This window comes from Tasmannia lanceolata, unplaced genomic scaffold, assembly GCF_043159265.1.
Source record: "Tasmannia lanceolata isolate RefF3 unplaced genomic scaffold, GAP_Taslan_0.1 ptg000011l, whole genome shotgun sequence".
NCBI classification, from domain to species: Eukaryota; Viridiplantae; Streptophyta; class Magnoliopsida; order Canellales; family Winteraceae; genus Tasmannia; species Tasmannia lanceolata.
In genome coordinates this window covers 11,969,829-11,994,972 of record NW_027518688.1, presented here as the reverse complement: position 1 = coordinate 11,994,972, position 25,144 = coordinate 11,969,829, and the positions used below count along the sequence as shown (strand labels likewise).

Sequence of the window (25,144 nt, the reverse complement as noted above, 5' to 3'; positions counted from 1 at the left end):
CTTTTTCGTCATTTCCCCTTCTCATATGCCCTTGCACATGAGTTAAAAAAAAAGCCAGCTGTCTCCTTTTATGCCTTTTTTGTTCCGTAATTGTCATAATTGTTTCAATTTTATTTGCGGTTTTGACCGTAATTGTCATATTTTAGTACCTTCGTTCGGTATTTTCTTCGTAATTTTTCAGCTTTGCTTCCATGTTCCCGTAATTTTTCATTTAAAACTTAGTACCCGCACACGATTATTATTTATTGCTATTATGTATTGCTAGCCACCTTTGCACAAATCGTACTTCTACCAATCTTTGTAGCAAAGGATGGGCGACAAGCAGAAAAGTTCCCTCAGCGAAGGTGGCTAGCAAATCCCTATAAAAAAAAGGGAAATGTTATCCGCACTACTGTATTTTGATGAGGGCACTCCTCACTTTATTAAAAGTACGGTATGGCCATACGTCAAAAATCCATTTGGCCCCCCGCGGGCCGACCCGGCCCTCACGGGGCGGGTGCAGTCCAAGCCCAATGACCCGCAAAATTTTCTGCGTCACTTTGACCCTGGCCGCCTGACCCGTTTCCCCATGATTTTAGAGGGAAATGATGTGATTATGAGAGTTTTTATATATAGTGTAAGTCCTTATACTGAGTATTGTTTTTCAAAAAGTACTGTATGGCTTACATTGTAGGATGATCCAAACCGTACATTTGATGGGCCACAATGTAAGTAGGTTGAGTGCCAAAATTCATTTCCATAGGATAATTACAGCCCTCCAATCAATAAATGTTTCCTAAATATGTCGTTCCTCTATAGACTGCAGGGCTAGGATCATCGCATGGAAATGTGTTTTTTTGGAACATCCTATTTACGATGTGGCCCATCAATTGGACGGTTTGGATCATCCTATGGTGTAAGTTAAACTGCTCTTTTTTTTAATAGGGAGTGTAAGAAATATGTTTTTGGTTTGCAAGCTTTGTCACTTGTTACAATATATATGGTGTAAGCCCATGTAGTGAACTATTTTTTAATAAGCCGGTAGGGGTCCTCACAAAACCTCAACTTACCTATAAAAAATTGGAGTGAATATTTTACGACCTACACCATAGGATGATCCAAACCATCCATTTGATCATTCCCAAAGGAGGATCGCATCCCTACAATCTATAGATAAATGACATATTTTGGAAACCGCCTAACTGTTGGGATCATCCTATGGAAATGATTTTTGGCATACAACCTATGGTGTAAGTCCGTACAATCAAGTATTTTTCAAAAGAATCGTACGCCCTGTATCATAGGATGATCCAAACCGTCCATTTAATGGGCCACAATATAAATTGATTGTTCCCACAAAATAATGTACATATGATAATTCCATGCCCTTCTTTTAGAAAAACTTCCTATTGTATCCTATTAGCTGGGGGCATTTACGTCATTTTGATGCTAGAAGTTTGTCTGAATGAGAAATGATTTGAGGGTACAATCGTCAATTGCATACGAAAAGTACCGCCATATGGTACCTGTCTATGACAATTACGGAAAAAAACCACGAAAAAGAGGTATAGACATATGACAATGACGAAAAAACTACGTTATATGACGCATTCGAGACAAGTTACAAAATATTGATGGATGCCGAGCACCTGAAGAGGAACAACAATTATGGAAACCTCTATCGATTGGAGGGCTACGATCAGCCTATGGAAATGATTTTACAAGCACAACCGATTGATGTTGTGTTCCATCACATGGACGATTTGGATCAACCTATAACCCTCTATAGATCGGAGGGTTAGGATCAACTTATGAAAATTATTTTTAGGGCACAACCTATTTAGGCAGTGACCCATCTAATGGACGGTTTGGATCATCCTATGGTACGGGCCATACCGTACATTTTAATAAAGTGAGGAGTGTGATCATCAAAATATGGTGAGTAGTGCCATTATAAAATATGGCAGTGAGGACATTAGCACTATATATAATTCGAAACCATCGCTGTTACTTGGATGTTCCCACGCGGGTCGGGTTCAACCCGAATTTGGGTTGGGTTGGGTTAAGATTTTTCGCAAATCGGGTTGGGTTGGGTTGGGAAAAATCAACCCAAATTGGAAATCGGGTTGGGTCGGGTTGGGGTGTCGGGCAACCCGACCCGACCCGAAACCCGAATTTGGGTTCCATCTGAAGAAGTTCTGTATATATATTTTTCTTTTTCAACATTGAAATAGTCTCCATAGTCCACAATGGACGGTTTGGATAATCCTATGGTGCGGGCTATACCATGGAAGCAGGATTCTTCCCTGGGAGCCTTCGATTCCCGCTTTCGATTCCCGCTCGGCAACCTTGAGTAGGATTTTTTCCTGGGAACCTTCGATTCCCGTTTTGATTCCCGCTTTCGATTCCCGATCTGGCAACCTTGGGCTATACCGTACTTTAATCAAGTCAGGACTGTGATCATCAAAATATAGTAGTGCGGATAACATTTCCCTTTGTTAATTATTAGTCCCTGTTTGTTTTGGATTTTGAGAACCGATTGTGAGTTAAAAACTGATTATTGGTGACTCACTATTGGTTCCCAAAATCCAAAACAACTCGGCTTGAGTTGTCAACAATTGGTACCATATCAAATCAGGTCAACCCGAGCCAACCCAGCCCGAATTGGAAATCGGGTTGGTTCGGGTTGAGGAAATTGCAAATCGGGTTGGGTTGGGTTGAACCCAGCCGGGTTGGACATTGGGTTGGGTCGAGTTGGGTTGGAAAAATGGGTTCCTCGGGTTGGGTCGGGTTGGCTTCAACCCGACCCGAGTTACACCTCTAACGATGACGAAAAAACTAGGATTCACTATGTGAGGGTCAAATTACAAAAAGTTTGATATTACGAAAGATCTTTTTTTTCCAAACAACGAAAAAAACTGGTCATAAAAGTAATGGAATAGAGTAGGTCAGCCCTTACGAAACAACGAAAGACACTTAGGAACCAAGAGGATTGATCTTCCCTCTAAGAAGATCAATCACGTTAGGCAATGCCTGAAACCATTTATAATCCCACATGCAGACGATACCAACAAAAAATAATTATTATTCACCACTTGACATTTCGTAAGGGATGACCTACTCTATTCCATTACTTTTCATGGAGTTAGAAGGACAAAAAAATGAATTGCCAAAGTGCCCGTCGAATAGAAAATGGATTCCGAAGTTTTTGTACAAACTTCTTGTTTTACCTTAAAATTCACAACCATCTCTCCTATTCTAGACAAGTAGATTCAATCCCCTATAGTTGAAAGCTTTGAAGACTATGTGGCTCTCCACCTTGTGATTTGTTTTCTGTATTCGAACCATCTCGTCCCCTTTTTTTTCGCAATAAAGTTTGCTACCATTAAAAAAAAATGAATTGCCAAAGTGCTCGTCGAATAGAAAATGGATTCCAAAGTCTTTGTACAAACTTCTTGTTAATACGTTGAAATAAACAACGAAAGACACTTTTTTTTCATGAAAAGGTCAAATTACTTTTCCTTATTCACTGTGCTTTTTTTAACCAAACTAATCATAAAAAAACTTTTATCTTTTTACCTTTTCTTTGCACGCAAAATTGTACGTAAAACAAATTTTATGCCCATTTTTAAGTTTTGTAAAACAAATTTTATGCTCATTTTATTTTTACGCCCATTTTAGGGAGCCTGGCTATTAGTCATTGCTCTTCTACCACTTCATCAATCAATTGATATGCAACTACGCATTTGTTGTACCTCATGCTCGGAGCATCTTCATCTTGCTTTTCTTTCTGTCTTGCTTTTCAGAAGTTGCCAAGTGGGCTCCATAGCGATTGTTATGTTAGCATAGTATGAATTAAAATTCATATGCAGTATTATCTTGTTTGCTAAGACTCTTAGTCGCACGTGCAAATGCACGTGCCTTTTTTACTACTCTTCACAAAAGAGAAAGATGAGGATTTTTGCCACACTTTCAAAGATCCTGTTATTGGGTTCTTTCCATAGCACCCACAAAGTAGCCAAGAGACAAACATTCCAAAGAATCTTGCCTTTTTTCTTCCAAGGTACTAGGGACCAACCCTCAAGCAAGTCAGGATATTTCCCTAATTTATTTATTGTCTGGACTTCTAGTTGGTTTTTATTTTTGATTTGTAGAATGAAATTTACTGATGTAGATGGTGAATAGAAGCTTATTTTCATTTCCGAAACATGGTGAAGTGATAACTTGTTACTTATGTATATCATAAAACATCATTTGGAAGTACCATGTAAACGATGATAACTATGGTATATTATCAGAACTTTGATGCTATGGAAAATGAAATGATTGATTTTCGTGTCGTAAAATGTCCAGATTCTCTCTGAATAATTCTCATTTATAATTCTTTACCGAAGGTTCTATTGTTTTGTTAAAGTATAAAAGATTTAATAACATCATGGCTTAAGCTTTTGGAGTAACTGGTTGTTTCACATGGTATCAGAGCCAAAGTCCTGAGTTCAAACCTCCTTGAAATTTAAAAAATTCACATGCAATGGCCAAACCCAAAAGAGGGACCACATATGCCACGTGTAGGCCAAACCTAAAAAGAGAGGCCACTCGTGAGGGGAGTGTTAAAGTATAAAAGATTTTTTTGAAACACCTTCTCCAGTAGCTTAAGCTTTTGGAGTAACTGCTTGTTTCACAGTTTTCCATATTAGTCGACCTAGACTCCTTTTCTTGCTTCATTGATGTTGGAGTGCCTTTTGCCTTTCTGTTTGTTTTTAACAGCCTTTTTGAACCTGTGAGGATATTTTTTATTAAAAGCCATGATTCTGATGAAAAAAAAACCAACTTGTTGAGATTTCAGACCACTGCTTTGGAACGTGAAGAAACTCTTATTGCTAAAACATCACAAGACGCTGGTTCTGAAGTTATCTCTTCAAGTTCCAGGGACACCGAATCAGCAGAAACAAGAGATGGTATGAGCTTAACACTTCCACCTGTGATGCTCAATGAAATAGGTCTACTAGAACCAGAAAGTTCTAGCATTGCTATGACAGAATTGTTGATCAGAGATGAAGAGCAAGCTGTACTTGCCAACAAGGTGACTACGGTAGACGTTGGGCCTGCTGTTCATGTAAAACATACACATGCCGAAGGTAATCAAGGTAATGAACTAAGTAATGAAATGGCGGAAGAAGGTGACCATAAAGGCTTGAGCTTTAATGGGCTCAGTGAGTTTGTTAGAGGAGAAATTTACACATTTTACGAAGAGAAACAATCTGGTTTGAGGTCAAAAACACCCTTCTTGGCTATAACTAGAATATCTCCTCATATCTCTGTACGTGATAACAATAGCATTTCTCCACAGCTATGGCCTAATAGCCCGACGGGGGCAGAGCTACCAGCAAAAGACACTTCCAGTGCTACAGGTAATGCCTGGAAAGTACGCAGAGCTCTTTTAACTGATTTTTTTTTTGTAGTCTTTATATTATTTCCCCTAGTCTCGTTATTAAGCATTTGTGAATGTAATGCTGTGTTTTAATTTATATATGCAAAATTTTCAGAGTTTTTAGAAGGACCATCGCCTGTTGTATTTTATAATGGAGGCTCTGCAAGTAAAAGAAAAGGTTCTATCAATGTCAGTGGTTTTTCAAGAGAGAGAAACAGACATGGGCATCAGATTGGTAATATTGATTTTTCAAGATTCCCTCAGCCAAATGGGATTAATGTCAACGATAAAAGTGATCCATCAAAATATTTAAGCACTTACAATCGGTTGCTGAGAGATGGGAGGTAACATTTATCCTGCTGTGCTTTCACTTACGTTGAAAACTTGTGATACGTTTAGTTCTTCCATTTCATGGATTTGGATAATCAGAAATAAACATTGAAGTGTAAAGTTTATTAGTTATAAAATTCAGAGTTGGTGGTTTATGATATCACTGAACATTTTCAAAGAAAAAAGGAAAGGAAAAAGAGAACCCATTGTGAGATTATAATTCCTTTTTTTTTATTGTTGCGAGATTATAATTCTACTTTCCAGTGTCCACCCTTTGCTATTATTAATTGGCTAACTCAAAGTATGTGAAATCCACTTAGAAGAGAAATAATAATAAAAAGAAATCCATACTACCCCAGAATCAAAGAATGTAGCACTTCTAACTCCTGACAATAATAATAATATTATCTATTTATATTTTGTTTATCATAATGTTATCTACATTAATCCATCAACCAACTTATCTTGGTGTCTACGTTGGAAAAACTTGGTGTCAACATTGAAAATATTTATCTGTGGTTTATCAGGTTAGTTGACTGCATAGAATTGCTGGAAAGCATGGAAAGAAAAGGTTTGTTAGATATGGATAAGGTAAATTTCAGTCTTTTACTGTGTTTTGACTTTACTCATCTTTGTTGGGAATTGTTTTAACTTTGTTCTGGCTTCAGATTTATCATTCAAGGTATCTTAACACCTGTAAAAATCCGAAGGCTGTGAAAGAGGCATTTCGTTTTATCAATCTGGTTAAGAAGCCAACATTAAGTACATTCAATTTGCTCTTGTCTGTGTGCGCTAGTTCACATGATACAGAGGGTAATTTCATTTGAATGTCATCTTGATAAGTATTTGAAATGCAACCTAGATTATTTTTCATTTTAATTTAATTTATTTTGCAGTCTAATAGTATGCATCAAAATGACTAATCTCCGGTTTGTTCATTTAGGAGCATTCAAGGTTCTGCAACTTGTCAAGAAGGCGGGACTTAAAGCTGACTGCAAACTTTACACAACACTGATATCAACCTGTGCTAAAAGTGGAAAGGTTGACGCAATGTTTGAAGTATGGTCACTTTCTTTTTACTTTATCCTATACGTCTCATATTCTATTTCATTAATTTCTATTGTGTGGATGGATGCATTTCTTATCATTGATTTTGGTCTAATTCTTTTAGAAACTAGAACTTTCATAGGGGGATAGGGGAATTGTTTTAGATATTTACTAATTGATTGAAGCACATTTGATAGTGTAGGAAAATTGAACCCCTCTATTACATAATCCACTAATTTAAATTTTGGCCGAAATCCGAAATTTCGGCCGAAATATTTTGGTTTCGGTTTGGATTGAAACCAAATGTACATTGAATCGATTTTTACATGATTTCCCCAAAATTTTGCCGAAATCCGAAATTTCGATTGAATTTCTACCAAAGTGTTAAAGATTTCCATCGAAATTACCGAAATTTCCACCGAAATTTTATTCGTTTTGGTGGAAATTAAAAAAAAAAAAACCTAATTTTTTGTCAAAATTTTACATGATTTCAGTTGAAATTTCCACCTTCAGTTTCAGGGGTGGGCAAAACTGACACCAAAACCGACATTTTAAACCTTGACATAAACAGGATATGCCATATCCTTTATCACTTACGAGTGACATACTTTTCATTTCTTGAAGCTCGGTGTTATATATAACAGAGGAAGGGAAGTCATGGCGTTTTACTTCAATTAACACAAACAATTTTTCTGCCTTCCTGTTCTTTTTCTTCTCTTTCTGTCCTTGCTTCCTCTCTCTAATCTATACATGTTATCAGAGCCATTGATCTGACCTGTTTTTGTTTCTCCATTTCTTTTTGTTTTCTATTCCCCTTCCTTTCTTTCTTTTCAGATCTTTGCAAGTTGGGATCTGCGTGAATCCCTAATCTAGGATTCACTCAAGTTGTGCAGCAACCTTAAAATAAAAAAAAGCTTAACGTTCTCAAACATTGGGGTCAAAATCACATTGGTGATGTCACAGAGACCATGGTTAATAAAGAAGCCTGGATTAATCATGGCGGGGCTGTAATAGCAGCATCTTGGGAAATTGTCGAAGTACACCCTCAGATCCTATAGGGTTTAGGTTGATTTCCTAGGAGCTTTCTTGTAGTGATATCATCGACAAAATATTTTAAATTGGTTCCAGTAGAGGGAGGAAGCTCGCATATTTATGAACAAAGTCACTATTACTGCCATAAATTCGTTGCTGTCATAAACTCCGATGACTGCTTAAACTACATATGACTAAATAATTGATGTCTGATGAAATATTATAAAAATAATACTCTTACTTATATTTACAACTTTCCGTTGCTTAATAATTATAATAACAAATATTATTATTGAATAATAGATTCAGTTAAACTAATTAAATTCTGTTTGAGGTAACTCTTCCCTAGATTTCTCTTACACACAATGAATGCTTTCTATCATATAACTGATTTTGAGGTATGCGACCTCTAGGATTCCAAACTTTCTTTATGGAGAAAACCATGCTAAATCTCCATAGAATCAACAGTTTCTTCTTAACTATAATCATGACTTAACGTTTCTCAGCCGATATAATATTCGTAAAACAAGACAACCAATCTTATTTTGAATTGACTGTCAATCATAATTGTTGCTATGGGAAATAAAGCAAACAATACTGTATTTGAAAATCATGTTGTAGATATTCTAATTGAGGGTCAAAAATGGAAAAATTATAATTTCTATTTAGGAAGCAAGCTGTATATATCACTGATGAGCTCAAACCAGATTGCCGATAAGATCGTGAATAGAATTCTTTTTCTATTGTTCTCTTATTTTATTCAGAAAGAGCTGTTTCCGTTTGTGATTGCCTATCTTAGTAAGTTGTCTACAATGATTTCCATAATAAATTCTTGTTGCATAAGATTATACCTGGAAAGTTTTTTTTTATTCCACTCATATTTAAAAATGTTTTCGTGGATTTTGCGACATCTAAAATGGCCACATCCAACATTTTGAAAACTTTAATTGCATGTTTTCCCGAACCCTGACCAAAAGACTTTTGTAGCTTCATGTGGTTGATGAAATTATTTGTATGTTCTGTTTTTAATATTTCCCGTCATACGTAAAAAAAACTTAATGTCAACGATGAACATACGATCATAACTTAGGAAATGCGGATTTGTTTTTCATAAAACAGAAACTTCTTTTTAAATTATTTTTCTGTCTTATGAATTTCCAATATTCATTGAATGGGTTTCAAGTTGTCTTCCTAGGTCTTCCATGAAATGGTTAATTCTGGAGTAGAGCCAAATGTTCATACATATGGTGCGCTGATTGATGGTTGTGCTAGAGCTGGACAAGTGGCTAAAGCATTCGGTGCCTATGGAATTCTGCGATCCAAGGTATTATTTTGAATTAGTGTGTGCTTGAAATTTGTTTGTGCCTTATATGCCCGTATTTTTCAAAAAGTACTGTACAGACCACACTATAGGACTATCCAAACCGTCCATGTGATGCGCCACAATGTAAATAGGTTGTGCCTAAAAAATCATTTCTACAAGATGATCCCAGCCCTCCGATCTATAGAGGAACTGTATAATGATCCCAGCCCTCCGATCTATAGAGGAACTGCATAATATGCAGTTCCTCTATAGATCGGAGGGCTGGGATCATCTTGTAGATATGAATTTTGGGCACAACCTATTTACGTTGTGTTCCATCACATGGACGGTTTGGATCATCCTATGATGTGGTCCGTACAATACTTTTTGAAATATGCAGTTCCTCTATAGATCGGAGGGCTGGGATCATCTTGTAGATATGATTTTTGGGGCACAACCTATTTACGTTGTGTTCCATCACATGGACGGTTTGGATCATCCTATGATGTGGTCTGTGCAGTACTTTTTGAAATATACGTGACTATAAGAGCTTACACCATACAAACTCGTGATAAATAACTCTTTATTTTCATATTTGTATCTGAACTAAGTCTTCACACTTAACAAAGTGTTATGTCGCAGTAGAAAGTGAAGCCTGACCGAGTTATATTCAATGCACTTATCACTGCTTGCGGTCAATCAGGAGCCGTTGATCGTGCTTTTGATGTCTTAACAGAAATGAGGGCTGAACCACAGCCCATCGACCCTGATCACGTCACCATTGGTGCTCTGATGAAGACTTGCACACAAGCCGGTCAAGTGAGCTTTGGCAATGTTAATTATGCATCTTTACTTATAACTAGAGGTATTCTAAACTGAAGGGTGCCCTTGTAGAAATGGGGTGAAAGGGCGCCTCCATTGGCTGCAGGGGGCGGTTATGCATTTAATGCACCTTGACTTTCAGCCATTATAAATGCAAACTGCTCCTTGCACCCAATGGGGGTGCCCTTCAGTTTAGAATACCTCTTATGACTATTAAGGTATATTTGCTGGTATCCATATTTTAGATAAATATTAATAAGCTTCCTTACTTATAGGTTGATCGAGCACGCGAAGTATACAAAATGATGCATCTGTATAACATCAAGGGCACACCAGATGTTTACACAATTGCTGTTAGTAGTTGCAGCCAGACAGGTGATTTGGAGTTTGCTCTTAGCATCTACAATGACATGAAGAAAAATGGTGTGGCCCCTGATGAGGTATTTCTCTCAGCAATAGAATCTAGAGATTTATCATCAAGGTTTGAAATTTCGGCCTCAGCCGAAGATGAAATTTCGGTGGCAATTTCGGTGTAAATGTTATAATTTCGGTTTCGATTTTAAATTTCGGTCGTGGCCGGAATCTGAAATTTCGGTACGATTCATTTCACATTTGGACATCCTTTTAGATATTACACTATGCACCATTTTGGTCATGTTGAAACTAGACAAATATATCTACTTAAATTTGTTGAAAAAAAGTTTCTCCAAACTAATAATCTCATATAAAGAATTGGACATCCCTTTAGTTCTTACATTGTGCACCATTTTGGTCATGTTGAAACTAGACAAATATATCTACTTATATTTGTTGAAAAAAAGTTTCTCCAAACTAATAATCTAATATAAAGAATGTGTTTTGAAGTTGTTGAGAGAAGAGAGACTGAGAAGAATTAGAAGAAAGGAGTCAGTTGGAGACTAACTCCCTCTCACTAATGTATTTATATAAAGAGAGGAGATACAAAGACTAAATTGCCCTTATGCATACTACACACATACAATACACACTTCTAACACTCCTCCTCAAGCTGTAATGTATATTGTGCATTCCAAGCTTTTTACAAATATCACTGAGTTTGGCCTTGCTTAGGGGCTTGGTGAGAGCATCGGCAAGCTGATCCCAGCTGATCTACTGACCGAGTGAAAGTAGTGCATATCTCTCCTTGTTGGATTCTCTGTTGAATGAAATGGCAGTCCACCTCTATGTGCTTAGTACGCTCATGAAAGACCGGATTGGTAGCAATGTGAATAGTACAACTACTAGTATGAGAAACCAATCTCAGATAAAAGTGAACGTAGCCTTGTTGTCACAATACAACAAAGCTAGTGATGAAGATGAAAACCAATCTCAGATAAAAGTGAACGTAGCCAGATAAGCTCACTGCTAGTATGAGACATGACTTGATATTCAGCTCCAGCACTTGACCTGACTACAACATTTTGCTTCTTACTTCTCCAGGACACTAAGTTACCTCCCACAAAGGTACAATAGTCGGTCGTGGAGCGTCTATCTACAAGAGAGCCTGCCCATTCAGAACTCTCCTATGATCACGTCTTTTGAAAAGCAGCCCTTTCCCTATAGCGCTTTTCAAATATCGAAGAATCTGAGTCACAACTACCAAGTGGGAGGTGCGAGGGGCACTCATGAATTGGCTAACAACCCCCATTGTGTAGGAAATATCTGGGTGAGTAACTGCGAGGTATATGAGCTTCCCAACAAGCCTTCTGTATCTACAAGGGTCATGTAACAAGTCACCCTCTTCTGGGTGAAGCTTTGTATTTGGGTCCATGGGAGTAGTAGCTAGTTTCATACCCAGCGACCCTGTCTCATCTAGTAGATCTAATACATATTTCCACTGTGAGAGGGAGAGACTTGTAGCCAAGTAAGCTACCTCAATCCCCAAGAAGGATCGAAGACGCCCAATGTCTTTTGTGGAGAATTCTTTTTGCAAAAAGACCTTCAATTTTTGTATGCCAATTGTGTCATCCACATACACGGTGAGAAGGACAAGGCCAATATTTGACTGATGACTAAACACTAAGTGGTCAATTGCACATTTACGAAGCCTGCATACTGAGGAGAACATCTCCTTCTGAGCAACATACTCAGGAGGTTGCTCCATGTACACCTCCTCAACTAAGTCTCCATGAAGGAAGGCATTCTTGACGTCCAGCTGATACAATGGCCATCCATGATTGACGGCTAGAAAAATAAGAACACACACAGAGGGCATTTTGGCAACGGGAGAGAAGGGCTCAATGTAGTCAATCCCATAGTATGAGTGTACCCTTTGGCAACCAAGTGCGCGTTACGGCGGTCAACTGTCCCATGCAGAAAATATTTGATGCCACAGATCCATCGACAACCTACAGGATGAGCACCAGGAGGAGTAACTATATCCCAAGTATGATTGGCCTTAAGAATGGCCATCTCACTGTCCGTAGTTGCACGCCACCCAGGATGAGCAAGAGTCTCCTGCACAGACATAGGCAAAGAAATAGAAGACAAGGAGGATATAAAACTACGAAACAACTGAGTGAGTGAGGCAATATGAGCATCTACAACAACATGACCATCAGAGGTAGGAGGAGAGGGTACCTAAGAGACAGAAGCCGGTATCTTCGGCTGAGGAGATGATGCCTCGAGAGGAGGTGAAGGAGGATCTGCATGCCAGCACTCCTGATAGACCTGTGTAGTAGTAGGAGGAAGAGGAACCGTTGAAGTGTGTAAGGGCCTGGAATTTGATAGAGAGGGAGCCATGGACACCTCTAAAGGACGAGGAGATGTTGTAACCGGGTTGGGAAGGGCATGAAGAGGAAGAGGAAGAGGAAGAGGAAGAAGAAGAGGCACACGGACGACAGGAGTAGTCCCATGCTCAGTAGATGTAGTAAAGAAGGAAAGAGACTCAAAGAAGGTAACATCGGCCTAGATAAATAGTTGACAAAGCCTAAGGTTGTAGCACTTATAACCTTTCTGGCTACGAGTAGCCTAGAAAGACACAGCGCCCAGCCCTGGGGTTGAATTTATCTAGACCCGGGGCAAGGTTGCGAACGGAGCAAACACAACCAAAGACCCGTGGGGTAAGAGGAAAGGGATCTCCATGAGGATGTAATATAGACAAGAGGGAATGATTGCCGAGGACTGAGGATGGAAGACAGTTTGCTAAGAAACAAGCCGTAAGAGTAGCATTACTCTAATACAGTTTGGGAATCTGTATCTGAAAGAGCATGGTGCAAGCTACATCGAGGAGATACCTCAGCTTCCGCTCAACTACACCATTTTGTTTGGAGGTGTAAGCACAAGAGGATTGACGAATGATGCCATGGGACACTAAAAAGTCCTGAAAACCATGAGACGTAGAAAAATACTCCCTAGCATTATCTGTACGTAGAAAAATACTCCCTAGCATTATCTATACTTATCTGCATGCAAGCATTTAAGGGGAAAATCATATTGAATTGTAATTTCAGCATAAAAATTGCGAAAGGCAGTAAAGACCTCAGAGCGATCCTTAAGTAAAAACAACCATGCCATTATAGTAAAATCATCCACAAAATAATAAAGTATCTATATCCAACAAGCTACTTGGTCCTCGAGGGACCCATACATCAGAATGGACCAACTCAAAAGGTCTCGAGACCCGACTAACAACCCTAGGGGCGAAGGACACAATGGTGTTTCCTGAGTTCTCATGACTCGCACTGAAAGGGCTGAAGCGGAGCACAGACGATAGAGGTCCACTGAAGTCGCTGAAGAGACGGATGATGAAGGCGACAATGCCACTGATAGGCATCTATTGTGCTATGCAAAATGGTAGGCGACAGTTTACACTGAAGGTGATAGAGACCATTCACCTCATATCCCGAGCCAATCGTCCTCTCAGTCGAGAAATCCTGGAAGAGATAGTCAGAAGGGAAAAATGAGACAGAGCAGTTAAGTGCATTGGTCATATGACTAACAGAAAGTAAATTAAAAGCAGACTTTGGAACACAAAGTACAGAAGATAAAGTAAATCCTGAATGTAGGGTGAGAGTACCAACACCAGAAATTGGAGCCGTAGTTCCAGCAGCAAGAGTAACTGACTGAGATAGAGAATGGAAGGGTCGAAAGGAACTATGGGACGAAAAGTTACCAGGCAGGTGGTTGGAGGCTCAGAATTAATAATCCAGGGACTGGAGTGAGTGAGAAGGGTGGCGGGCGAACTACCTGGCTGCACAAAGCCCGTAGTGGGTGAGCGGCTGGTCAAACAATTGCATTGAAACTCCTCATAATCGGCTTTGGAGAGTTGACATGTATCATCAGAGGGGGCGGGTGCAGCAAACGAGGAGGAGGAAGCATCAGGAGCACGGAGCACTAGCACCAGAGACATGCGTTGAGCGAGTGAGACGAAGCTCTAAATGTAGGACAAAATAAGTATCATCATGATGGCCCTCCCGCTGGCAATGAGTGCAAAATGGGCGGATACAACCACCAGAACCAACACGGCCACCGCCACTCCCCTGACGACCTCTGCTACGGCCAAAGGAGCCACCGCCTCGGTCAACGCGATCACCATCATCATAGCAGCGAGGGCAGATCCCTCAACAAGAAGAGTGCTGGAAGAACCACCAGGGAGGCACTGCTGGGCATGAGAATAAATCTCGCTGAGAGATGGACGTGACCCAAAGCCTATAAGTTGCTGGTGAAAGGGCAAAAAGTCTGGATCCACAGATTCCATAAAGTGAACAGTACAAAGCTAGTCTCGCTGCCGAGCAAGAACCGTCAAATCAGACGTGAGGAGCATGAAGGCGTCCAGCTCCTGGCACTGAGAGGTGAAGCTGCTATTATGAGTGGAGAGAGAGGTATCACCGTGCACAAGTCGTATCCACTCGGAATAGGTGTTACAAATACGAGTGAGGTTATCAACCCCAGAATAAAGAAGAGCGATGTGATCCCAGATGGCCTTGGCCGTCGTTAGGCTCATCATCAGAAGAGCTACATGGGGAACCATGCTTTGCCACAATAAAGTGCGAATCATCGCATCATCCTGACACCACCTGTCATAGGTTGGATTGGTGGAGGAAGGGGGGTCACGCTCAATAAGAGACACTTGACCTCTAGCAAGGAGGTAGGTCTTAACCGCCATACGCTAGCTGAGATAATTAGATCCGTCGAGTCGCTCGGTAATCATCTGAGGAAAAGACTGCTCGACAGAAGGAGAGTAGGCAGACAGAGTGTAGCTCGAAGATGATACCGATGGGGGAGCAGTGACTCTGTCTGCCGGAGAGGGGCTGGCAGGAGGATCCAGAATGATTGTAGGATCCATAGGAATAAGAGAAGCTCACAACCACACCGGGAACACTAAGAGAATGAAAGACAATGCGAGAATTCATAGAATGGACTCCACCAAGATACAACGGCCTCGATGGAGAAGCAGAGTCTGAAGAGTCATCGGGACACAAGTCCAAGAAGGTGCCCTAAAGACATGAAGAGGAGGGCATAAGTAAGAAATAAATCGGATCCGCGGAAAGTGGGAGAAGAAGGTGAAGGATGATTTAGATCATGAGAGTAGTGATGGGAGGTAAGATGAAGAAAATAAAGGGTAGGGGTGGGTTTTAGAGTTTAGATTAGGGTTTTAGGGTCCATGGGTGAGGAAAATGTGGACGTCAATGGAGGCGAGCGTGGCGTGGGGAAGGGATGGGAAGGGGTGGGGGTGGGCGGGCTCGCGGGACAGAGAAGGGTGACGGGGGGTTAGGTGTAGGGTTAGGGTTAGGGGTGGGGCGTAAGGTGAGGTGAGGGAGGGAAAGAAGAAGAAGAAGAAGAAGAAGAAGAAGGAGGAGGAGAAAGGGGGCTTCTCGAATGGTGGTCCCTAGGGCACCATAAACCTAGGATTTTGATACCATGTTGAGAGAAGAGAAAGAGGAATTAGAAGAAAGGAGTAAGTTGGAGACTAGCTCCCACTCACTAATGTATTTATATAAAGAGAGGAGATACAAAGACTAAATTTCCCTTAGGCATACTACACACATACAATACACACTTCTAACAGAAGTCATCTTATCTATTTCCTAGAGGGGTGATCCTTTGATGCGTTCTTTTCTAGTATGATGTCAATAAGGAGTCTTCAAAGTTCAAACAAAGTTTCTCATCGTAAGGTCATGACACTAATAATATCATGTGAAGAATGTGTTTTGAATTCCTGTTATCTATATTGCTAGACGGGTGATCTTTTGGTGCTTTATTTTCTAGCATGATGTCACTAAGATTTCTTCAAATCGAGATTCTCAACATAAGGTCTTGACACAGTATGCCAGATCTTTAGGGGCCGTTTGGATACGCAGATTTTAGAATCTTGGATTTCCTCCAAATCGTAGTTGGGAAACGAGAGAAGAAGGAGATCAGCCATCATTTTCTGTTTTCTTGCCCTTCTTTCCATTAGCAAGAGAGCAGATCATCCTATGTTTCCAGGTTTTAGAAATCTCAGGATCTGGGAGAGATTACTAAAACCTGGATTTCTTACTTACAATTCAAGATTCTAAAGAGAAGTGAAGCAGTCAGTCTCCTTCTCTCGTCTCCCAACTATGGTTTTGAGGAAATTCAAGATTCTAAAATCCGCATATCCAAACGGCCCCTTAGCGTTTGAGTTTGTCGTTTTGCTTTTGTTTTCTCTAGTTTCATTTCTTGTTGTCCTTTCTCTTTTGGTCCTTTCTTAGGGTCTTGTATCCTCTTCTGTTCTTTTTTTCCATTTCGACATAATGCATTTGTTTAGAAGAAGTAAAAGAAATTGTTCTGTCCATCACAAGGTACTCATGTTATTTATGATATGCTGGCCACCTTTTCAAATATGGCTGTCAACATACTACATCACATTAATTTGGGTCTTTTATGTATTTGCTAATTCTAGTAAACATAAATAACAATTGGCAATCAATAGCTGCACTCCATTGTTTCAATAATATCACTCAGATCATCTGTATTTCTCTAATTAGATTTTAAAAGCTGTTACTATTTCCTAGATGCTCTCAACAACCATCAGCACAGTGGTTAATAAATTATGGAGTGTCACTATAAATAGAGGGTGTAGATATCATTTCCTATAACAAATTTATCAGTATATATTCAATCATTTGATGTATCACAGTATCAATTCATTTAGTCATAATTTTTAAAACTGGCTCCATCCGTTTTAATGAAAGTATTTATTCCTTATAGTTATTGACACTCTGTTCGTGCAGATGTTTCTTAGTGCATTAATAGATGTTGCAGGGCATGCTGGGAAGGCGGATTTTGCCTTTGAAATTATACAAGATGCCAAAGTTCAAGGACTACATCTTGGAAGTATATCATATAGCTCATTGATGGGGGCCTGTAGCAATGTATCTCTCCTTCTTCCTTACACGCACACACAGATATACATACATGCATACATACATGCACGCGCGTGAGGACATACTGATATACTGATGTCGCAGTCAGTGTGAACACCATTTATCTTCTTGTTGAATTTGTGCTGTTTATTCTGGATTCTAAGTCCTTTTTTAAGGGTTCTTGAAACAAAATCTGAACCGTTGATTTTTGTTGTTTTTCATCCCACTTAATGGATGTCGGATTCCCGTAGGATTGCACAGTATGTCCCCATATGAGACCCTTGAATTTTTCACCATCTTGATTGTACAAACTACAAACATGTCCTCTTGTGGGACCCTAGAATCTTACCGTCACCGTTGGCTTGACATTTCTAGTTGCATAGTCCTTCTCAATATTCAAAGATAGAGAGACAAAGAAATATGGTCTCTTTTTTCTTTCCCTAACTTTCACTCCAGCCAATGATATTCAAACCAAAAGAAAGCCTCAAACCCCTCATTATCTTCACCCTCCTACTTGACTTCAAGCCTGTGGTTGCATAGTAACTGCATTTTCGTATGTAGATTACGATTTTACCTTCACATAGATAGTATGTACTGATATGTGGGGAGGGCAAAAAACAGTAAAAATCATCCCCATTGACGTGTTAAATGGACAATAATTCTCCCTTTTCTCTTCTGCTAGATAGTATTAGATTAGATTAGATTAGATACACACACACACACACACACACACTAGTAAAAAAACCCGTGCGATGCACTGGCCGACAAAGAACTGTACGGACCACATCATAGGTTGATCCAAACCGTCCATGTGATGGAACACGACATAAATAGGTTGTGCCCCAAAAATCATTTCCATAGGCTGATCCTAGCCCTCCATTCTATAGAGGTTTCCATAATTCCTCTTAAATCGGATGGTTAAGACCACCCTATAGATTTTTTATTAAAAAACCATAAAGGAGGGGGGTAAGATTGAAATTATGTGGCTTTAGTGGGTGCCTTTGTTAAAAAGCATAAAGGAGGGGGTAGGATTGAAAATATGTGGGTTGAATGGGAGCATTTGTTAAAAAAAGTCAAAAAAAGTGATGTGTAATTCTCATAGAATTTTCAAAAAATTCAAAAAATTCTCTTCTTTTCTCTTCTGCTATATAGTATATAGATATTATTTTCAAGTATTGATAATCATCGCTGTTCTTATGGTTTGAAAACTCATTTCAAATTATAGCCATCTGTTTTTTTGGCAGAATTGTAGCATATTTAGTTTCCGTTTTCCCTTCATCAACAAGCCCTGTTTTCCTTTGATGCTGTAACCTTTCGACATTTATGTTCTGACTTTCCTTTGTCTTTTTTTTTTTCGAAATGATATGTTCTGCCTCTTTTACTATATGATTGGCATTTAAGATAGGCTACTGATATTGGCACTACCATGCTTTGATACTTGCACTTACTCATCTTGTCTTTTATTATTTAAACAACTGTCAAAGGTTTTTACAGTTCCCAAAAAGCTCTCCATTTCCAATTAAAAAAGAAAAGACAAGCTGAGTTTGCGCAAGTATTACAAGATGGTAGTGCCAATGTCATTAACCTTAAGATATAAATAAAGCTTTCATTAAAAGCATTGTTATTGCTCAAAATGTTTATTGGATACATTGGATATGAGGATCTGCTAGAATGTTCCTAATGTTGCTCACTTCTTATATCAGGCTAAAAATTGGCAGAAGGCACTAGAGCTATATGAGGATATTAAGTCTGCTAAATTGCTCCCCACAGTTTCAACATTGAATGCTTTAATTTCCTCTTTGTGTACGTCTCTTCCTTTGGTTTCAACTTTGTTTTCATTCGAGTAATCAAACTATACTGTGAGTTACATGGTATATTAACTTTGGTGGGAAGAGAGAGAGAGATACGAAAGAGATAGAGGGTGAGAGAGAGAACCAATCGAGAGAGAGAATAGGCATGCGTGTGGGAGAAAAAAATTAGTTCTCTCCCTCATGCACAACTTATATAGGTAAATCACTGTAAGATGCTAAAGAGTTTGAAAATTTACCTAAAAATGCTGTTGTTTTAAAAACTCGTATAAATGTTATTTTTGCAGAAAAACAGGGCAAGGATGAAAATGCCCTTGGCTTCGACTAATTTTGGCTTCGAGTAACCTCATTTTTGGCTTCGAGTAACCTGTTTTGCCTTGTAGTACCTATGTTTGCTTCGAGTAATTTTTTTTGGCTTCGAGTAACTCATTTTTGGCTTCGACTAACCTATTTTTCGCTTCAGCTAAGCAATTTTGGCTTCGACTTACTTTTTTTTTGCTTTGAGCAACCTATTTTGAATTCAAGTAAATTATTTTTGGCTTCGACTAAGCATTTTTGACTTCCACTAACATATTTTTGGCTTGGACTAACCTCTTTTTGGCTTCGACTAAGGATTTTTGACTTTGACTAACATATGTTTGGCTTCAACTAATGATTTTCGGCTTAGACCAACCTATTTTGGCTCTGACTAAGCATTTTTTTGGCTTCGACTAACTTTTTTTTAGCTTTGAATAATCTATTTTGGATTCGAGTAAACTATTTTTTGCTTTAACTAAGCATTTTTGACTTTCGACTAACATATTTTTGGCTTTGACCAACTTTTTTGGCTCTGAGTATCTCAATTTTGGCTTCGAGTAAGTCATTTTTGGCTTTGACTACCTATTTTGGCTTCGACTAACCTATTTTTGGCTTCGATTAGGCATCTGTGGAGATAAATAGTTTCCGCAGATGCGGACTATAACACTTGTAACCTTTTTGGGTACGTGAGTATCCCAAAAGATACACTTCTCTGATCTAGGATCCAGCTTATCTAGACCGGGATCCAATTTCTGAACGAAACAGATACACCCAAAAATACGAGGTAACAATGGAAATGGATTACCTACGGGGTAGAGAATAGAAAACGGTGCTTCCCCAGACATAACCGACGATGGGAGACGATTTCCGAGGAAGCACGCTGTGAGTACGACATCTCTCCAGTATATTTTAGGTACTTCCATTTGAAGCATTAGCGTGCGAGTCATATCAATCAAGTATCGAAGCTTCCTCTCATCAACTCAATTTTGCTGCTACGTATAGGAACAAGACAATTGATGAATTATACCATGAGATTCAAGGAAAGAATTAAAACCATTAGCCACAGAAAAATACTCAGCATTATCAGTATGCAAATAACTAACAGAACACTGAAACTTATTAACCACCTCAAAATTAAATTTCTGAAAGGCTTTAAACACTTCAGATCTATCTTTAAGCAAATACAACCAATTAGTACGTGAATAATCATCCACAAAAATGATAAAATATCTAAATCAATGTAATGAAGGAGTTCTAGAGAGGCCGATACATCAGAGTGAACAAGCTCAAAAGGCCTTGAGACATGATTACTAACACGAGGTGGGAAAGACACACGATGGTGTTTCCCCAACTCACAAGACTCACAATGAAAAGAGGGAATATGACTAGACAGAAAACAACATTTCCTAAACTTATCAATAGGTGGGTGACCCAGATGACAGTGCCATTGATAGGCATCCACAGAGGTACGAAGAGCAACACCAACAACAACATTATCTAGGTAGTAGGGGTCATCAATCTCACGGCCTGAGCCAATCCTCGTCCTAGTCTTCAGATCCTGAAAGACACAATAAGTTGGAAAAAATGAGACAGAACAATTAAGAGACTTAGTTAATCGACTAACAAATAACAAACTAACAGGAAAAGATGGGACAGAAAGAATGAGGGATAAACGAAGAACCGTCGATGTGGTGACTACAACCCCAGAGACAGGGGATGTAGTCCCCTCAGCTAAAGTAACAGAACTAGGGCCCCCAGATGAAAAGGACTGGAAAAAAGGAAGTAGGGTAGGATTACCAGCCATATGGTGAGGTGCTCTAGAATCAATAAGCCATGATCTAGAAGAAGAACTAGACAAAAAGCAGGATGGACTACCTCGTTGGGCAAACGTGGCAGAAGGTTGTTTACCTTTGTCTCGTAGACCGACGAGATCATCATATTCTGCACAAGAGACCACTAGAGTGTCAGAGGTCACAGATGGAGGATGAGTGGATGAAGAAGTCTCATAAACAGTAGCGGAGGCTTTCACAGGTCTGTACGGATGAAGATCGGGATGCAAATCATAACAGTAGTCAATGCTGTGGCCGTCCATATGCCAATGAGTGCAATACAAGGACCTACAGCCCCTTCCTCCACCATCGCCGCCTCCCCTTGACTCACGTCCACGGCCACGACCACGACCACGACCATGACCACCACCCTTGCGACCTCTCCCAACACGGCCACCCCCACAGCTACAGTCACCTCCAACATATGTGACATGAGCAAAACCATCAACTATCAGGTCAGGATGCCGAGTCACTCGCATACGCTGAACCCTCGAAAAAATATCCGCCAGGGTGGGAATGGGTGGGGAGCTCACAATCTGCTGTTGGAGTTGAAGATAGTCAGGCCCTAACGAGTGAAGAAAACGGACAACACGCAACTCCTCCTGTCGTTTCTTGAGAACGACTGGATCAGTTGTAAACGGCTGCAATAGATCAAGTTCCTGACAGAGTGACAGAGTGCGAGATAGTCCATGTAGTGGCCACTCACCGACTTGTCTCCCCTATGAAGGCTAAACCATTCTGATAAAGGATCACAAATACGCAAATATGCGTAAGATTATCTGAACCAGAATACATTGTGGCCGTTTGCTCCCAAACCTCCTTCAAAGACTGAAGATACATCAAGGAGGCGGCCATAGGGGGTTCCATACAACCCCAGAGAAATGATCTAACAACGGCGTCTTCTTCGTGCCACTAATCATACTACAGATCAGTAGTAGTTGGCGGTACACGTTCTAGAAAATGGATTTTCCTATGTCCGAGGAGATAAGTATATATGGCCATCTTCCACGGTGGATAATTCGTCCCATCTAACCTGATGGACGTCATATGAAGGAGGGAGAGGGGGGGGGGGGGGAGTGTTTCCACATTCGAATAACTTGATTGGCCCGTAGAAACCGAAGAACGGGCCTCATCAAGTCGGGGGGCAGCAGTTTGGTGGGAGGTTTGATCCTCAGAAGTCATAACAAAAGCACTACCAATCACCAAAAAAACAACAACCAACACCTTAGGAATAAATGAAATTCCACAACCACTACAAGTACCACAACGAACAATCAACTATGTAAAGTCACCAAAGAAAACATCTAGGAATCACCAAACGCCCCCCTTTAACAACAACCACAAGTAATGAACGACAATAACCCATAAAAGAAACCAACAACACACAAACCAGCAAAATCTATATGCGACATAATCAACATTAACATAACCTACGAGAAGGGAACAACTCACATTACGAGAGGATAGGGTTAGGTTTTGGGTGACGGGCTCCGGAAAGTGTATAGGTTGGAATAGAGGGTGCGGTTAGGGTTTTGGGTGTGAAGAGGAGGTGCGTCTAGGCTTTGGGTTTTGAATAGGGGTTGCGGCTAGGGTTTCGGGGAGGTGCGGCTAGGGTTTTGGGGAGGTGCGACTAGGGTTTTGGCCACCTTGGTTTGGGCGGTTGGTGGGGAGGGGTAATAGGAGGTATGAATGGGAGGTTGTGAGGTAAGATGATTGATGGTTAGAGTGTAGAAAAAAAAAACAAAAAACAAAAACTTCAGTCAAGAAAAAGAGGCTATTAGGGTCAGGGTTTAGGGAAAGAAGAAGGAAAACCTACCTTTCTTCACCCATGGCTCTGATACCATATAAAGTTACATGGTATATTAACTTTGGTGGGAAGAGAGAGAGAGAGAGAGAATAGGCGTGCGTGTGGGAGAGAAAAATTAGTTCTCTCCCTCACGCACGACTAATATATATATATATATATATATATATATATATATATATATATATATATATATATTTTGTTATTTGCCCAATATGCCCTTACACATATATGTGTATTTGTTCAACATATACAATTTCCGTATCTACAGGAAGAAATGAAATGCCCATATATCTTTTTTTTTTGAATGGAAAATGCCCATATATCTTCTTCTTCAAATTCTGATTGAATCGTTTTCGTCAACATATATTTCAGTTGTTAATACTTGTGTCGTCTCCTTTCTGTAAATTTTTTCCTGATATTCTAACCTTTGCCACTTTTAGTAGTTTTGTGAGCCATTAAAGAGGGATTCATCTTGGAAAGATGAGTGCAATAAATCATTATTCTTGTGGATTTTTTTACTAAGAATTCTGTCTATTTACTAAAAATTAGGAGGGTCTGATGTAAGACAATCCTAGAGGAGGTTTAATGAATTAGAAGGTTGAAATTTAGTTCTAGGAGATTATTTCATTGAGAATGAAAATAGGCTTAAAATATCAAGCGAAACTCAATCTGGAAATTTTGACTGGGTTCCAATATAAAAAATAGGTACTGCCCAGAATTTGGATCAAATCCAACCATTAGATTTGATTGACAATTTGAAATAATGTTCCCAGTGTAGAGAACAGTGAATTCCAACCGATCTAAGGTTAAGATAGAGTGAATGGAACTGGTGATAAAGCTTTAACAATCCCTAATTCGCATATGATAGAAAATTCGCACCAACAGTCCAAAGGAATCACTCCAATGGTTTCCAAGGCTTCACAACTTAGAATATTCAGGATCTCATACCTCGAGGAGTATTCACACCCAACAAAATTTAGCTGTTGGAACATTTTTATTCATATCATTCAATAGCTACCGAATTCATGGCCACTAGCCTTGCAATTTATAACTCAAAAAAATGTAGAGACTTCTAGACTTGCACAACATATTTTCTTGGAAACAAAATCCCATGCTGCTTTAACTGTCTCCACTGTCTCCATTACTATCCTAGACTGAAAACCGAAATAGAAAGTTATCCTATACTATTTTATGTTCTTTAAAAACAGAAATAACATAAATAAACACTTTCCTAAAGCAATAAACTGAATTTAGAGACTAGCCCAAGAATCTTTTGAAAGAAAAAAAACTGCATTTGGACTTTAACTCAAGCTACTTTTAGAAACAATTGAACTCAACTCAACTCAACTCAACAAAGCCTTTGTCCCAAACTAGTTGGGGTCGGCTAAATGAATCCTTTAGAAAAAAATTCATGAAGAAGGTAAAAGGAATCTACCCGGCTCTAATCATGGTACTAGTTGGGTTCTTCTACGTGGATCATTTTCTTTCATTCTATCCTATCCAAGGTCATGTTCTCTGTTATGTTCCTAGCTATCATGTCTTTCCGCACTGTTTCTACCCAAGTTGTTTTCGGTCTGCCCCGACCTCTTTTTACTCCATCAATTTGGCACAAGTCGCCTCTTCTCACCGGAGCATCCAAAGGCCTACGTTGGATATCTCCAAACCATCTTAAGCGGTGGTCTCTCATCTTCTCCTCAATTGGTGTCACCCCCACCTTTTTACGAATGTCCTCATTTTTAATTCTATCTAACCTTGTGTGGCCGCACATCCATCTAAGCATTCACGTCTCTGCTACACTCATCTTATGCACATGTTGCTTCTTAGTGGCCCAACATTCTGAGCCGTACAGCATGGCTGGCCTCACAACTGTCTTATAAAACTTTCCCTTCAACTTGGTAGGGATTTTACGGTCGCACAGAATTCCTGACGCAAGCTGCCACTTCAACCAACCTGCTCTTATTCTTTCCTTATGTAGAATTGAACTAAGATAGCGAAAGATATCCCTCTTAGGTACCTCTCGTCCAGTCATATTTACTACATCCTCGTCCTGCCTCCTTACATTACTAAAGTTGCATTCCATATATTCTGTCTTAGTCCTACTCAGTGTAAAACA

The 25,144-nt window shown here is 39.6% G+C and overlaps 1 protein-coding gene across 1 annotated transcript in view; it reads left to right on the top strand.

Annotated features, from left to right (window-relative positions):
* The window catches only part of MRL1 (Pentatricopeptide repeat (PPR) superfamily protein), an 87,671-nt gene that overhangs the window by 11,638 nt on the left and 50,889 nt on the right, over positions 1–25,144 (top strand). Inside the window, exons 2-11 of the mRNA XM_077390402.1 lie at positions 4,826–5,390; positions 5,526–5,754; positions 6,268–6,331; positions 6,409–6,553; positions 6,684–6,799; positions 9,015–9,143; positions 9,768–9,941; positions 10,220–10,384; positions 17,159–17,299; positions 18,994–19,093. Of these exons, the coding sequence (XP_077246517.1) occupies positions 4,826–5,390; positions 5,526–5,754; positions 6,268–6,331; positions 6,409–6,553; positions 6,684–6,799; positions 9,015–9,143; positions 9,768–9,941; positions 10,220–10,384; positions 17,159–17,299; positions 18,994–19,093 (1,828 nt within the window). The remainder of the gene's footprint in view (positions 1–4,825; positions 5,391–5,525; positions 5,755–6,267; positions 6,332–6,408; positions 6,554–6,683; positions 6,800–9,014; positions 9,144–9,767; positions 9,942–10,219; positions 10,385–17,158; positions 17,300–18,993; positions 19,094–25,144) is intronic.